The sequence below is a fragment of the Macadamia integrifolia genome, chromosome 5 (assembly GCF_013358625.1).
Source record: "Macadamia integrifolia cultivar HAES 741 chromosome 5, SCU_Mint_v3, whole genome shotgun sequence".
NCBI classification, from domain to species: domain Eukaryota; kingdom Viridiplantae; phylum Streptophyta; class Magnoliopsida; order Proteales; family Proteaceae; genus Macadamia; species Macadamia integrifolia.
In genome coordinates, this window is record NC_056561.1 from 361,324 (window position 1) to 377,101 (window position 15,778).

At 38.1% G+C, this 15,778-nt stretch overlaps 1 protein-coding gene across 1 annotated transcript in view; it reads right to left on the reverse strand.

The window, feature by feature from the left end:
- The window catches only part of LOC122078355 (katanin p80 WD40 repeat-containing subunit B1 homolog KTN80.4-like), a 46,190-nt gene that overhangs the window by 26,435 nt on the left and 3,977 nt on the right, over nucleotides 1-15,778 (reverse strand). The window contains exon 2 of the mRNA XM_042644320.1: nucleotides 3,793-3,918. Within this exon, the coding sequence (XP_042500254.1) occupies nucleotides 3,793-3,900 (108 nt within the window). The 5' untranslated portion in view covers nucleotides 3,901-3,918. The remainder of the gene's footprint in view (nucleotides 1-3,792; nucleotides 3,919-15,778) is intronic.

Here is a 15,778-nt window from a genome sequence, read left to right on the forward strand (position 1 = left end):
CATTTACCAAAATATCCTCAAGTTTTCCCTTCCCCATACATAACAAGCATGTTCAGGAACCTCTTCCCAATATTTTTGGTGACTCAAACTCAGCATTTAAAAAATAACAAATTATTGCAAGAATAATGCAAGAATAATGAGAATCAGTCATTCTGGTCTTTATTGGCCTGGAAAAGGCCTACGACAGAGTACCCAGAGAGCTAATATGGCATGTCCTAGAGAAGAGAAAGATATCGAGTAAATGTGTGCATATAGCAGTATGATATGTATGTTGCCGTGGTAACTAGTGTGAGAACCAAAGGTGGTCAAGGCAGCGATTTTCCAATTACTTTTGGGCTTCATCAAGGTTAGCTTTAAGCCCTAATCTGTTTGCGCTTGTTCTGGATGAGTTGAGCAAAAACATTCAAGGTGAGCTCCTTGGTGTATGTTTTTCGCAGATGATATTGTTTTATTGGATGACACATAAATAGGGCTCAACGCTAAACTGGAGCGATGGAGATCAACCTTGGAAACAAGAGGTTTTAACATAAGTAGAATAAAGACAATATGTGGTGTCTAACTTTAGTCACTCTACGATGGATAATGACGTGGTAACTATTGAAGAAAGAGGGCTACCACAAAGTGACCCTTTTAGACATTTGGGATCTATCATAAACAAAGAAGGCGATATAGAGGATGATGTGGCACATAGAATTAACGTGGGATGGACGAAGTGGAGAGGTGCATCTTGAGGTTTGTGTGACCAACATGTCCCTGTAAAACTTAAAGGAAAATTCTATAGGACAGTCATATGTCCGGCTATGATGTATGGGGTAGAATGTTGGGCAGTTAAGAAGTGGCATATTGATAAGCTATGTGTAGCGGAGATGAGAATGTTAAGATGGATGTGCAAAAAAACTAGGAAGCATAAAGTAAGGAATGAATGTATTAGAGCGAATCTGAGAGTTGCCCCAATTCATGATAAGCTTCGAGGAAGTCGTTTGAGATGGTATGACCATGTTCAACGAAGACCATCGGATGCACCAATAAGGAGAAGTGATCTGATCCAGATAGAAGGGTTTACAAGAGCAAGGGATTGGCAAAAAACGACCATTGAAGTAGTCAGGAACGACATGCACAGATTAGGCCTTGTCCCAAGTATGGCCTTGAATAGGGCAGATTGGGGGGGGGGCTAAAATCTAGGTAACGGACCCCATCTAGTTGTGTCCTACTTCGTTACTGGTTTTGCACATTTGTTTCCTTTCTCTTTTACTTTTCCTTTTCTTTGTCCGTGCTTAGATCCATGTAGCCAACCCCATTAACTTAGGACAAGGCTTTGTTGTTGTTGTTGGAGAATCATTCTGGGGTGACCGTATAGGATGTTAGTTCATGCTTTTCTTTTTTTCTCCCCTTTGTGGGAGTTGGTCATTTGAGAGTTCTTGACCCCTTGGTCAATTCCCTTCATGCAAAAAATGTAAAATAAAGTGTGCCAAGCAAGAGTAATATGTAGATATGTAATGCATAAAAAAATGAATTTCAGCTACCTACCAACATGCCTACACCCAGCCAGAAGCACCAGCTAGATCATTTTTATTGATTTAGGATTCAGTAAGGCTGACCATCAACATTCATTAACCAAGTGGGGGAAACTCAAACTTTGTATCATTTAATAATTGGCCAAACTGAGTGGCTTTATTTTAATTCAGTCCAGGGCCTAGAGTGCCCACCCCATGTACTTTTTGGGTTGGCTATTTTGGCAAACTCAAAGGTCCTGAAAAAGAAAGGTGGGGGAAAAGCAGGCATGTTGTTGAGCAAATCGAGAACTTCCACACCTACACCTGTAAGTTTGTGTTGGGAAACATGTCCACACTCCTTACTATGTTTTGGTGTTAACAAACAAACATACATCTTTAACTTGATTTGATAAAATGGGATTAGCTTGAAGAAAGTGTAATTAGCTTGAAGAAACACTTAGAAGGTTGAATCAAGACATGAAGCTTAAAGACATGGAATTGCAAACAAGAAGAAAAGAAGATAAAGTGCCAAAGAGTGGAAGGTTCAAGTGAAGAAGAAGACCACTATGATAGATTGGTCATTTTTAATGTAATTTGTAACTTCCACATATATATATGCACTCATCACATGCATGTGCATTGCATCATACTAGAATGACCATAGAGCATACCTTGACCAAGTATGGAAAGTCTCTAAGTGGTGAGGAACATATTAGGAAAAATGTGTTTTAGTGAAATTCTGTGAAAACCACATTAACCAGACTCAAGGGTATTTCATGGAATCTTAAAATTAGTATCAGGAGATGAAACCTTCATAAAAGTTGTAGGAAATTGAGTTTTGATTCCAACACAACTGATCTCAGATCAATCTGAGGTCGGACCGAAAAGTTATGGTCAAAACACTGACGACTGGTCAGTATGACAGCATTCTGTCAAAACAGAGTATGTCATGTTGGCGGTCGACCGGCTGGAAGCCCCGGTCGACCGGAACTGTCCGAGACCATAGCCAGTCGACCAGTGACTGCCTGGAAGTGCCCCAACGGCTATATTTTGTCTCAACGGCTCTTGGTTGTCGACCGGTTACCGATGGCGGTCGACCAGTGGTCCCAGAATACGTCCGTTAGAGCCTGATTTCCTGCCTAAAATGCTTCACTAAGTTCACCTATAAATACCCAAACTGCTCTTAATTAAATAATCATTAAGAAAGAGCTTTAAAAGCAGTATTGCAAGCATTCAAGAGTTATTAAGATTAGTATATTCTACTTGAGTTGTTCGATTACACCAATCCCAACAAAAAGGCTCAAGTCTCAATCAAAGTCCTCTACTCTCTCCTGTGCAAGTCAAAGCCATAAGAGAGGACTTTACAAAAGGAGCATCATTCATCTCTCATTCTCGTCATTTGCACCACACTTGAGATATTCCTCCTATTACACTATTTCCTATTTATTTCTATTTTTTTTTTTACAATTTTAGATTGTACTTAGGATTGTAAGGATTCTCTTATCCTAAAAAGATAAAGGTGTCTCTCTACCTCCAAAAGAGATTGTAAAGGCACATCTCTGCCTGTAAAGGGGATTTGTAAGGATACTCTTATCCGTGAAAAAGATTGTAAAGGTTTTCTTCCCTACCTACCGTACTGAAAGGGAAAACTAGTGGAATACCTTACAAGAGGATTCTTGTAGGGAGTGGACTAGACTCGGATTGAGTCGAACCACTATAAATCTTGTGTTTTGTGGTTGTACTTGTTTTATTTACTCCGCATTGTTTTAACTTGCAGTCACACTTGTGACCTATTCATCGAAAAGAGTTAAATTCCACTAGTATAACCTATTCACCCCCCTCTAAGTTATTTCAGTTTGTACAAAATTATGGGTAGTCAAACCGTTGTGTTGGACAAAAACTTGGCATATGGCAAAATAGAGTGCCCCCTATCTAATGACAGTCCAGGTTGGCTACATCATCTCTCAATGTGGCTCGAAGTAATCACCTAACAAAGAAAACTAGGTCACCCAGCTATAAACACATGCATCCTATAAGGGTAAAAGAAAATAAGGATAGGGGATTAGAACCACAAGATGGAAAAGATGAAAAAGATAGCAAAAGGGTTATTCGGCAATATTCTCTCCTCTCAAAATGATGATTAATGTAAGACAATTGCACCCCTCTCTTTCTGAGTTTTGACCTTACGTTATGGGTGACCCAAATGAAGATAACAACTTAATCAGTAAATGCCACAATTATACCAACAATATAGCCATTTGCTAAAAGTTTACAACAGCCCATGGCAAATGAAAATCACCTGTAATTTGGTTAAGCGAGACCGCATAGAGCCTACAAATTGATCATGCTGTTCCATAAGATCAGAAATGGCATCCTCATTGCTTGTAGAGACGGTTTCCTTCTCCATAGATGAGGGACGCCCTCTCTGTTCAGTGCATTGAATAAGATAAATTATGTTTAACAGAAGCACAATTACCATTGTTTACATAGGTCATAATTAAATAACAGAAATAAACGGGCATCTTTTATGGGAGGGAAATCAGAAGATCTAACCAAAATAAAGGTTAGGTCTGCATATGCACGGTAGCAATAACTCAGCAACTTATTCTCGAACACTACAGAACTGAAACCTTCAAAACATCTGTAGTTTCTTTACAGAAACCATTTAAAAGAACTAACTTACTAAGAGGAAGACAAGTAAGACCATGCCTATGGTAGCTATTTCGCTGATTATTGAACTTCATATAGTTTGAGATTTCAACTGAAACCACCAAAATCTCACAGAAAATTTCGGTTTCAACGAAGATCGAAGAGGAATGCAGTGCAACTCACCAGGAATACAAAGTTTTGGTCAATGTATTGCATTTTGGTACAAACTAGTGTTTTTATAAGCACTGTTTTGATGGGTTGAAATTGGTTAGTTTTGGACTTTAAGAAGAAAAAAAAAACCCCATATTTGATACTTTTGACCGAATCGCGTGCATATCTTGGTGGAGCAAGATGTTGGGGACAACTACAATAAATCTACAACCAAAATTTTCCGGATTCGTGCAAGATTCCAAATCGGAGGTATACTCTTTTTCCTAAAAATTATTTTTTGCAAAAAATAGGATAAATATTTAACAATGGATACGGTAGGTAACACCGCCAGCTTTTTTTGCCGGTCCAAAGCCCGAATAAAGGAGGGTGGGTGCATCAGGTCGGAGGCCGGCACTAGAAGAAAAAAAAAACCCTATCCAAACCCTTTTAACACAGATTCTACAACCTTACATTATCAACATTATGTTAAGGTGTTCCCTGCCAGAATAAATGATGCGCTACACAATGACCCGAGTGTAGTGAAAAGTGAGCAAGGCTTAGCTAGGGCCCCTACAAGCGACACGCCACATCGACGCCCGAATGTTGTGACAACTAGGCAAGGGTTCTCACATCGTGGATGAGTGCAAGTAAAGAAGTTAGTTGAAAAGCGTTGGATTAGGTTAGAATATTGGAACATTGGATCTTTAATGGATAAGAGTCTAGAATTGATAGATGTCAAGAGGAGACGAAGGGTTAACATAGCCTATATTCAAGAGACTAGATGGAAGGGTAAAATAACTAAGGAGTTCAAAGACTTTGAACTTTAGTACACGGGGGATAAAAGTAATAGAAATGGAGTGTGCATAATAGTGGATAAAGATTTAAAGAATGATGTGGTGGATGTTAAAGAATTTTGAGATAGGATTATATCCATCATGCTTGTGCTGGAGAAAGAGGCTGTCAATATTTTTAGTGCTTATGCACCCCAAGTAGGATTGGACAAAGTAAGTCACAATTTTGGGAAAACATGAACGGATTAGTGCAAGGTTTTAGTCAAGGAGACAAGATTATAATAGCTAAAATGAAGGAAAGGAAGAGTAGCGATCTCCATGTTAGATATATTAAAAGTGAAAATGGTAAAGTACTAGTAAGGGATGAGGACATTAAAGAGAGATGAAAAATTTATTTCTACAACCTACAAAATGAAGACATTTCAAGTAATAACGTCCCGGAAGACTGTATTACCCATTAAGACACCACGTCGTAGATACGTATGAAAAATTAGGGTGTCTGAGGTAAAAGAAGCTTTAAGGTGGATGAAAGTAGGCAAGGCAGCAGATCCAAATGAGGTCCCAATAGAAGCGTGGAAGCGTATAGGAATCTTTGGTTTATCTTGGCTACCCAAGCTATTTAATAAGATTATGAGTGATGAGCACATTTATGTGTGAAATCTAGGGTATAAAAGCATGCATTTTACATATTTAGAATGGAGCTACCTTGGGTTTTACACTCTTTTTGCAGGTTTTATATTTTTAAGGTCTTAAGGATTATCGGGCGCCGTATCTCCAATTTTACACATAAAGAGGCCCTGTTTCTTTTCATGGCTGCAAAGAGGACGAAATTCTAAAAGTACACATCCATTTGGTCACCCGTACAAGTGATTATTCTTTTCGGGCCAAAAAAGAATAATGAATCACAATTGAACCAAGATGCAGAACCAGCCCATCTACAGTTGTCCCAAAGGTATAAAGAATATTCCAAGATGCCAACAAGGATCAATGGACCCCCTTTGAGTGATTGAAGATTCGTTTTTGGTAACAACTACCTAGCGTAGTTGGTGAGTTATGGTGTGTAAAAATCCCCTGCTCACCAGGAGGTCTCAAGTTCGAACCTCATGACCACTATTTTTTGAAAGATTTTCTCTCTCCTACTCATCACTTAAAGCAAGGAAAGTAGAAATCGTGTAAGGGGGTTTGTGCAAATCGTTGGAAATCCCTCCTACCTTTTCTCTCCTCTCTCTCTCCTCTACCTCACCACACAATCGATCTTAAGAGGCTGCCCACGTTTGAAGAAAAGAAAAGAAAAAGAAAAAAAAGAGAAAGAGAAAACATAGGAAAAAAAGGCAAGAAATAAAAAAATCCTCTACTTCCTATTTTATCTCCCAATCCTCCCTCCACATGACCACAAAATCGTCCAAGGGTGGATCCCCTTGGACGTCCTCCTCTCTCCCCTATTCCTTATGAAAAGGAGTCCACCAAACCCTAAAGGGGTGTCCCTCTCTTGCTCTCTTTTCTCTAATTTTTAGTTGTGCTCTCCTTTAGTTCTAATTCTAGTTCTTCTTAGTTTTTTCTTACTTTAGACACTTTTGGTTTTTATCTAATGAATGCAATGTTTTATTTTTATTTTTATGGTTCATGTTATTCAAGTTATTCAAAGGTGTAATAATTTTAATTTCTAATTCTAGGCTTAGTTCTAGGTGACAAGAACAAGCTGTGAAGCAAGTTTTTCAAGTTGAATTTTTCTCTTCATGATTTGTTTTCTCTAGTACTAGCAATTTCAGATCTGGTTTTTAGTACTGGTAGTATTTCAAATTTCAATCAAGTTTTCAAATTCAAGTAAGTAGGCTTCTATAGTAGTCTTCTCACCCCCTTCTCATTCCCTCTACTTTCTACCCTTTCATTCTTAAATTAGGTTTTAAATTTTCAGTTTTACATTATTGCTCTCCCTTTCCCCCAAGGTTCATGGTTAGATTATAAGTTTGCTTTGCCCCTCTCTAGCTATGGAACCATCATTTTATTTTGATTATTTATATTGCATCTCTTCCCCTCAAACCAAGTAAAAAAGCCCTTGTAAGAGTATTCTCTGGTCAAGTAGGGAATCTCGTATTATTTATGGTGCATCCCTCGGGCTAAGTAAAGACACCTACTTGTGTGCCTCTCTTTAGTTTTTTCCCATTTTTATTTTATTTTATTTTACTTTTCAACACTTTTACTTTCATTTATTTGCTTTTTAATTACGTGGTTTGAGTAATTAAATTCCTAGATGAGAATGGTTAGGTCATTCAATTTTTATTGCAATTGCAATTCCAATTTCCCTAGATGTGTTGGTTAGGACCCTTTTAGATGCATTTGTGTTAGGTCGGTAGTTAGACATAGATCACCATAATTAATCTGTGCACTTTTGCATTACTAGAAGAAGCCTAAAATAAAGTGGCTTCTCTCTTTGTGTTCGACCCGTTAGCTACACTGATCCGTATGCTTGCGGTTACTTTTAAAATTCAAACAATGAGCATAAAGAAGATGCCAGATGAATAAAGCACAAGCATTGTGATTCCTATTTACAAAACAAATGTGATATTTAGGACTGCATTAACTATAGAGGTATAAAAGTAATGAGTCATACTATAAAATTATGGGGGAAGATTATCAAAACCCACCAGAGACAAGAAACTACTAACCAAAAACCAATTTGGTCTTATGCTAGGAAGATCCATGACAAAAGTTGTTTACTTACTTATGGAACTCATGGAAAGATTTAAAGATTACAAGAAAGATCTCCATATGGTCTTCATAGACCTAAAAAAGCTTATGACAAAGTCCCTAGGGAGTTAATCTGGCAAATACTAGAGAAGAAAAATGTCTCAAGTAAAAATGTGGATATAATTAAAGAAATATATATATATATATATGATGGTGTTGTGACTAGTGTAAGAACTACAAGGGACAAAGGTAGCAAATTTTCAATTACAATTGGGTTACATCAAGGATCAACATTAAGCCCTTATTTGTTTGCGTTCATCATGGATGATTTAACAAAGGACATAGAGGAGGATCTTTGGTGTAAGCCTTTTGCTAATGACATTATGGATAAGACGAAGGGAGAGATTAACGCCAAGTTGGAGTTGTAGGGACCATCCTAGTAATCAAAAGTTTTAAAGATAAGTAGAAAGATAATGGAGTATATACAGTTATACACTACTTTGCTGATGGATCATGTGGTGGTGAAAGTTGATGAGGGACGCCAAAAGTGATTATTTTAGGTGTCTGAGCTCAATCATAAATAAAGAAGGTGATATAAAGGATGATGTTTTAAAGAGAATTAAAATAGGACGAAGGAAGTAGAGAGGTGCATCTGGAGTGTTGTGTGATCGACGTATTCCTTTAAAACTTAAAGGAAAATTTTATAAGATGGTCATATGACTGACTCATGTATAGTGCGCAATATTAGGCAATTAAGAAGCATCATGTAGATAAACTCAATGTAACAGAAATGAGGATGATGAGATTGATGTGTGGGAAAAAAGAAGGATAAAGTAAGAAATGATAATATTATAGCTGATTTAGGAGTAGCTCCAATGCATAACAAGCTAAAAGAAAGTTATTTGAGGGGGTACAACCATGTTCAAAAAAGGCTTTTAGATGCTCTAGTATTAAGGAGTGATTTTATTCAAATCGAAGGAAATAAAAGAGCCAAGGGCATTCCTAAAATGACCCTATGAGAAGTAGTGAGGAAAGACATGCATAGCTTAGGCCTTGTATCAAGTATGACCTCGAATAGAGCTGATTGGAGGGTAAGGATCCATGTAGCCAACCCCATGTAGTTGGGGTAAGCTGAGTTGTTGTTGTAGATAAGGTAGGTATGGACAAACAGGAAAGCGGCTTGCACCCTCATCTTCCATAGGGGGCTCCACTACCCCATGGTATGGTGGTTATGACCAGTATATGTCTTCATTCCCCACTGAAGTACGAGAGTCCAGCACATCATAGGTCTTCTTTTGTGGATAACATCTTCTCACACTCCCCCAAAAGAACCATATCAGCCCAGTCCACCAAGCGTCTACAATAGGTCCACATTAGCACCATCTTCCCGGCCCAATTACTTATATCCTGGGTTGGGTCACCTAGAGTATATCGACGATGACACATATCAAGTAATTCTGTTGGACTTCGAGCTATTCTTTAGGCATTCCACGACATGGATATCATTTGAGATAGATTTGGATGAATGGTTTCATTGTGGCAGCAATCTTCTAGAAGGTTCTATGGTATTCACATAGAGTCAGAGAAACAATTGTACTTGACTACTTGGAAGTGTACCATTAAATGGTTTTTCTTCATTTATAATGCATATTTGAGTTGTTTTAATAGAACTCTGTGTAGAATAGGATATATAAGAGAAGTATACAACACGGTACGGTGTGCAACCTAGGGTCCAAAATTAGACTACCCTTTTTTGGGAGGTTTTTTATAATCTAAAGGTCCCAATATGTTTAGGCATGCTTAATTAGGGTTTTCTTGATGTTTCGGGCCAAAATATGACCATTGGACCACCAAAATGGTCAAACGATACTTGCAACTGAAATGGTACATGTTTAGGTCCGAAAATCAGTTTTTGGTGAAAACCAACTTCTCAGACCATCCTTCATTAGAACCAGATAATCGTTGAGATGGAAGATGCCAGTCATTGATTGAATTCGGAATTTCAAAACCACAGTCGTTCCTCAGTTCAATGAATAAAGGGCGTACCCGGTGCACAAGGCTCCCGCATGTGTGAGGTCCCGGGGGTGTAAAACTACACAGCCTTACCCTGAGAATGTTGAGAGGTTGTTTCAACCGCTTGACTGCCAGGTCGCAACATTCGTACCTATATCATTGGACCAAGCGCGCAACTTTCCTCATTTCAATGAATGGTTTTCAATTCAAAAAAATGTACTAAGTTTGAGAAAACTTTCCACACTTGGCCAAATAGGGGCACTAAACCGGTTTACAGTCCCTTTGTATTTTGGACAATCCAGTAACCAAGAAAAGAACGAATGGGCACTACCAATTTTTTAAAGACTGAAATACTAGTGGACAGGGCCTCCTTTCATAAAAGATTGATTTAAAGTTTATAATATGAAAATCCCACATAAATGCTGATTCCTTCAATCAATATGACATTATCCGAGGAGACCATTTGAAAGAGGATAGGTAAACTAACAACCCCAATTTTGAAACTTGCTGAAGCTGACTTAAGTCAGCCATCTTAGTTCCACTTCCATCAGAATCGGCAATATATGATGCAGTTAGGCCCCATGTGATGCAGATTTATCATTAAAATAGGCTAGTTTTATTAGAAATAAGTCTAGGGTTGGGTTCCATAAATGTTGGGCTCCGACCTTGGGCCTAAACTAGGAGCTTTAAGGTTGTATACGGGATTTAACTAGGGGTGCAATAAGGCCGGGTTGGGCTAGGTTTCTTAAAACCCTAGCCCAACCCTGAGTCCCCTTAACTGGGCCCAAACCCACCCTGACCCTGACTCAGGGCCAAAACTTCAACCCTGGCCCTACCCTTCAGGGTTCAACCCAACCCCTACCAGCCCTAATTGGCCCTGATTTTTCAGAGAAGGGCCGGGATGACCCTGACCCTGACCCTGATTGACCCTGACCTTGGTTTGCCATCAAGGGCTAGGTATACCCTGACCCTGACCCTGACCCTGACCCTGACCCTGCAAAATATGAAATAACTTAAAATAAAAATATTCATAATAAAGAGGAGATAAAAATAGAAATTTTCAAATTTCTTGGTAAAAAAAGCAAGAGAGATCTTTTTTTTTTGTAAAAAAAGTAGGAGAGATCGGTGAGAAGATATATTATGAGTTTTGAGGTGTCAATGACTCAATGTCAAACACTATATAAAATTAGGTTAAATTCAGGGTTAACATCAGGGGCAAAAATCCGGGCCGGGTTCAGGGCGGGCCAAACGGGCCAAAGACATTAACCCTTACCTGCCCTGACCCTGACTCAAGGTCAAAAATTTCAGGGTCGGGCCGGCCCTCAGGGCCAAAATTTTTTGGTCAATACTTGTTCGGGATCAGGGCGGGCCAAGGGCGGGTTCAGGCCGTCAGGGCCAAACTTGCACCCCTAGATTTAATCAGTTTGTTTACTTTTTAGTTGGATTCAATTTAAGTTGTTAGTCTTTGTTATTTCTTAGGATTTAAGTTATTAATTGCTAGTTTCCTTTTCCATTGTTTCTATTTTCAGTTTTTACAAACTTATGAAATAGGCAATCAATTGTGGGGTTGCTAGGGGGTATTCCCTCCCCCATTATCACTATTAATACAAAGCAAGGAGGCTCCCATCGCTCCAACGATTTTGACAAACTCAATTAATGCCTGTTGTTGTTGCTTTCTCCATTGAGAATTGGTCTTGTTCTTATCAAGGCTGTGGAGTTGGTGTGTGATCAATCTGACTTTGAGTTCAGATTGAAATTTTGATTCAATTGAGGAGTAGGTCTATTAATTTTATGTTTGGAATTTATTATAGTACGCCTTTCATGGGCCTGCAGTATGGATTTTAAATCAGACTTGGGTTTTGGGTCCTTAACTGATTAGACATATGGGTCTTGCATGGGAGCTTCAATTTTAGTTTCAGGAATTTCCATTTTTGAAAGGACCAAGTTTGGTAGTTGAATTAACGTGGGATTGTTTCATCTGAAGTTCATAAATATGTGATGTGATCAACTCTTATTAAATGAAAAAATTTATAGGATTGAAGGGCAGAACTCAATCTTTTATAGGTTAATAGGGAACTTATTTTCTCTTTTAGTTTACCATCATCAATTGGGCTTCAGGTCTGCTTGTTAATATTACTATCACCTTTGATATTGGAAGCAAGATTTCTTCTATCTACGCTAGATGTTTGGACTCCCTAAGGAACAGGCACACTGTTGTTTCCTAGAGCCTTTCCCCCTCCCCTTCTAAAGTCCTCAGTGGGGTTCTGCTTTGCTTGTTTGGGTTTCCTGTAATTTTTTCGTCTTCCCCTTTTTTGAGGCCCTTTGTTATCCTTTCCTTGGTAATGAAAATTGTATTCATCCAAAAAAAAAACTATCACCTTGGCTTATCAGGCAATAGTGGTTGATCCCATGTCTAATCATAGAGTGTTTAATCTGATTTCTGAATTTAATTTCACCACTAGGATAAGTTTCCCCTGTTCTGAGCATTACTTGAAGTCTGCAACCAGACTTAACGATTCCCATTTAGATGGACCTATTGGGACTGCAACTTTCATGGTTTAATCCAGTCTTAGATATGATTCAAACAATGAAGGATTGATTTCGAATAAGCAAACATGGTTGGAGTTAAAATTTGAGTTCTCTGCATGGCTGCTACAGTTTCAGTACAGTGAGTTTCAAAGGATGTTAATTATTTGGGTAGTTATCCATGTAACAATGGATAGTGATGTTTCTGCAAATCACAAGATAATATGGGCAATCCATTTTACGGTTTTTTTAATCTAAACCATCTATTTCCACTGAGAGTTGGGAGAGTGCATAGTAATGTATAGAGTACTAGAACAAATGCATGGAAATACATGAGATTTCTGGCAATACAAAAGGCGGTATTTGATTGAATTAGCTCTAAACTTTGAGGTGTGGCTAATTTATACAATGTCCTCTCTATCCAACAGTCGGAATGGACATATCATCTATCTATGTGACATTTGGAAAAACAACAAACCATAGTTTTTAAGGCGCTGCTAAGGCGTCGCCTTACTAACGCCTTGGCGCTGATGCGGTCTAGAGATGGTAAGGCAATGTTCGCCCTATTGTGAAGTGACGCCTTATGGGTTTTTTTTTTTTTTTTTTTAAACACATTTTAAAATTACTTAGTGAAGATTCCAAATATAGATTTTTTATTGATAGGTGTATGATTTTGTTAACACTTGAGATGTATGGGATCAACTTTACTCCACCAAAAATAACCAAAACAAACAAAACAAAAACACGATTCACAAACAGGGTTTAGATTTTGTCAAGGGTTTTAAGAAAGAGCTTTGAGAAGAAATCAAAGAACAAGGAAGAACCACTGATCCAGGCGACCATTTTGCTCTGGCAGCAGTGAGCTTGCTCCGGCAACAATAAGTTTTATTCTTCTTTGACAGGAGTAGAAATATAGTGGATGACCTTAGGACTTAGGCACTCATTTTGGCATCATAGAGGTAAGTATAATAAATACTTGTATTTTTTATGTCTTCTTTTCTTTATATTTATAATTTAGTTTCATAATTATGTATTTATATTATATGTTAATATGTTATGATGATTGATGATTGATGAAGATGAACTTAGTTTATTCACTTTATTGATTTGTTTTCTTAATGAATATATTACATTGGTATGAATATGAACTTTTAATATTTATTTAACATATGAGTAATAAGATTCAACTAGGATTTGAGCCAAATAGATTAGTTTTATAAAAAAAAATTACACAGCAACGCTTTAGTCGATAAGGCGACGCTTTAGACCCGCGTTATGACTAAGGCGCTCCGAAAGACCCTCAAACGCCTCCGTCGCCTTACCGCCTTAAAAACTATGCAACAAACCTTTGTGATAATGATAATCCGCCTATTTTTTTCTGGGAAAATGTTTTCTGTGGGAGTGTGTGCTCCACACACACATGGGGGCGAAATGACCACCACCCCCCCCCAATTAAAGGAAAAATGACGTTTTTGTGGATACTGCCTCATGCACCCCCATTTGCCCTCAAGCACGCGCAGGAACCGCACTCCCCCACAGAAAACACTTCTCACTTCTTTTTTTATCTTTATTTTGAATTTGGTGATTCCCCAGGAAGCAAAGAGGATTTGTTTAAGAACAAAAGACGAATGTGCAAAGCTGTTCATTCCGTGGCCGCCAATGTCCAGCCTCACCTCCATGTCTTTGACATGCAAAACCATCCACAAGATATCCTAATTCATCACCACTAGGAGAGCTTCAAATGTTGTGAGAAGCTTCAAAATGAATCCCATCACTTTTATCAACTCTATCGAAGAACAACAGTATCCCTATTTCTTCTACCCCAATCTCAAAATCTAGGTCTCTCAGGCTCTCCTCCCTTATACTGACAACCACGGGGCTTTATATATAGTCCTACTCAAGTATTAAAGTATCGGAATCGGTCACCGTATCGGTCGGCCAAAATTAAGATATGTATCGGAGGGTATTGAATCGTGTCGAAGATACGCACATAAATTGACAAGAAACACTTTTTTATACAATTTTTTTTGCATTAAAAAAAAAAATAGTTAAAAAAGATTTATTTATATATATATATATGCATGTTAGAATATGGTATGTTATGAGAGGGAGGATGAGTGGTGGCCATCTGGCTGTCCAGCCAGCTGCCCAGTATAAGCCACGAAATCCTCCTTAAGAGAGTTCTAGTCTAGTCCTAATCATATTAGGAAAGCTAGTTAGTAGTTAGTTCTATTTCTGTTTTGACTTCCCTAGTATTGTTATGACTCCTAGGACTGTTATGATTCCTAGTTTTGTTATAACTTGGAGTTCTATTTTGCTATATAATGAAAGTGTTGGGCAGCCCCAATCTCATCGATTGGGACTCCCATTAACCAAGTCGCAGCCCTCTCTCTCTCTTTTTCTTCTCTCTTATTTACATGGTATCAGAGCTGATCCCTAAAATAATCTAGATCAGTTCCTGTTATCAGTCTACAACTAAGTAACAGTCAAATTCCCTTATTGTCTGTTACTAGTTCTTGTTAAGAGGCTCACGATTCTCTAGAGGGGGTGATTTCATCCCCTATTTTGCTAATTTATGTATGGAGGTTTGATTAACTGAAATCAATCATATGGTTTGAAGAATCTACTCAGATTAGTGTTAGAAGTGACTGTTGGTTGGAGTTTTCTGGTTTGAAGATTGGATTACACATTGTTGGAGAAATCGACTGGAGCTATCAGGGTTTTGGCAACTTGTCAAACTTGATTTTTCCCATACCTTCCAAATGTGATCTCGGTCTGCAAATTCCTTCTGGGGTCTTATTTAACATCATATTAGGGACATTCAGCCCAAAATTCAGCATCATTGGAGCATTGTACACCCAACCGCAGGTATTCTTTTGTTTTACCCAAGTTAGGGTTTTGAAATCTGAGTCGATTTCTCTTTGGTTGTTGATTTTATTGAAGTTTGTCTAGAGATTTGGTTTGCTATCTTATTTTGATTGGTCAATTATATAAGATCAATCAGTTGTGTGATCAAACAAGGAGGTTAGATCGATTTTCTGGTTTCTCTATCTGTGGATCAATTTTTTGGTTCTTGTGTTATTTTCTGTGAATCTCTATGCACCAATGGCTGACATTGAAGGAAAGAATGTTGTCACCGAGGTGATATCCTCATCATCACATAGGATTACAGAAAAGAAGCTTGCAGGAGCTGCCAATTTTTAACAGTGGAAGAAAATTGTGCAGCTTGTTTAAACTGATCGAGATCAACAGGGATCTAACAATGTGAAGCCTGCTAATGACACTACACCAGATACGTTTGATGCACATATTTTGGGACAGCTATTGAACTCAATGGATAACTCCATAGTTAATGTTACTCACATCAATATTGTTAAGGAGCTGTGAGACTATTTAAATGTTCTGTATTCTAGACAGAACAACCTCTCACATCTATGAGTTGTCTCAAGAGTTTTATCAGACTGATCG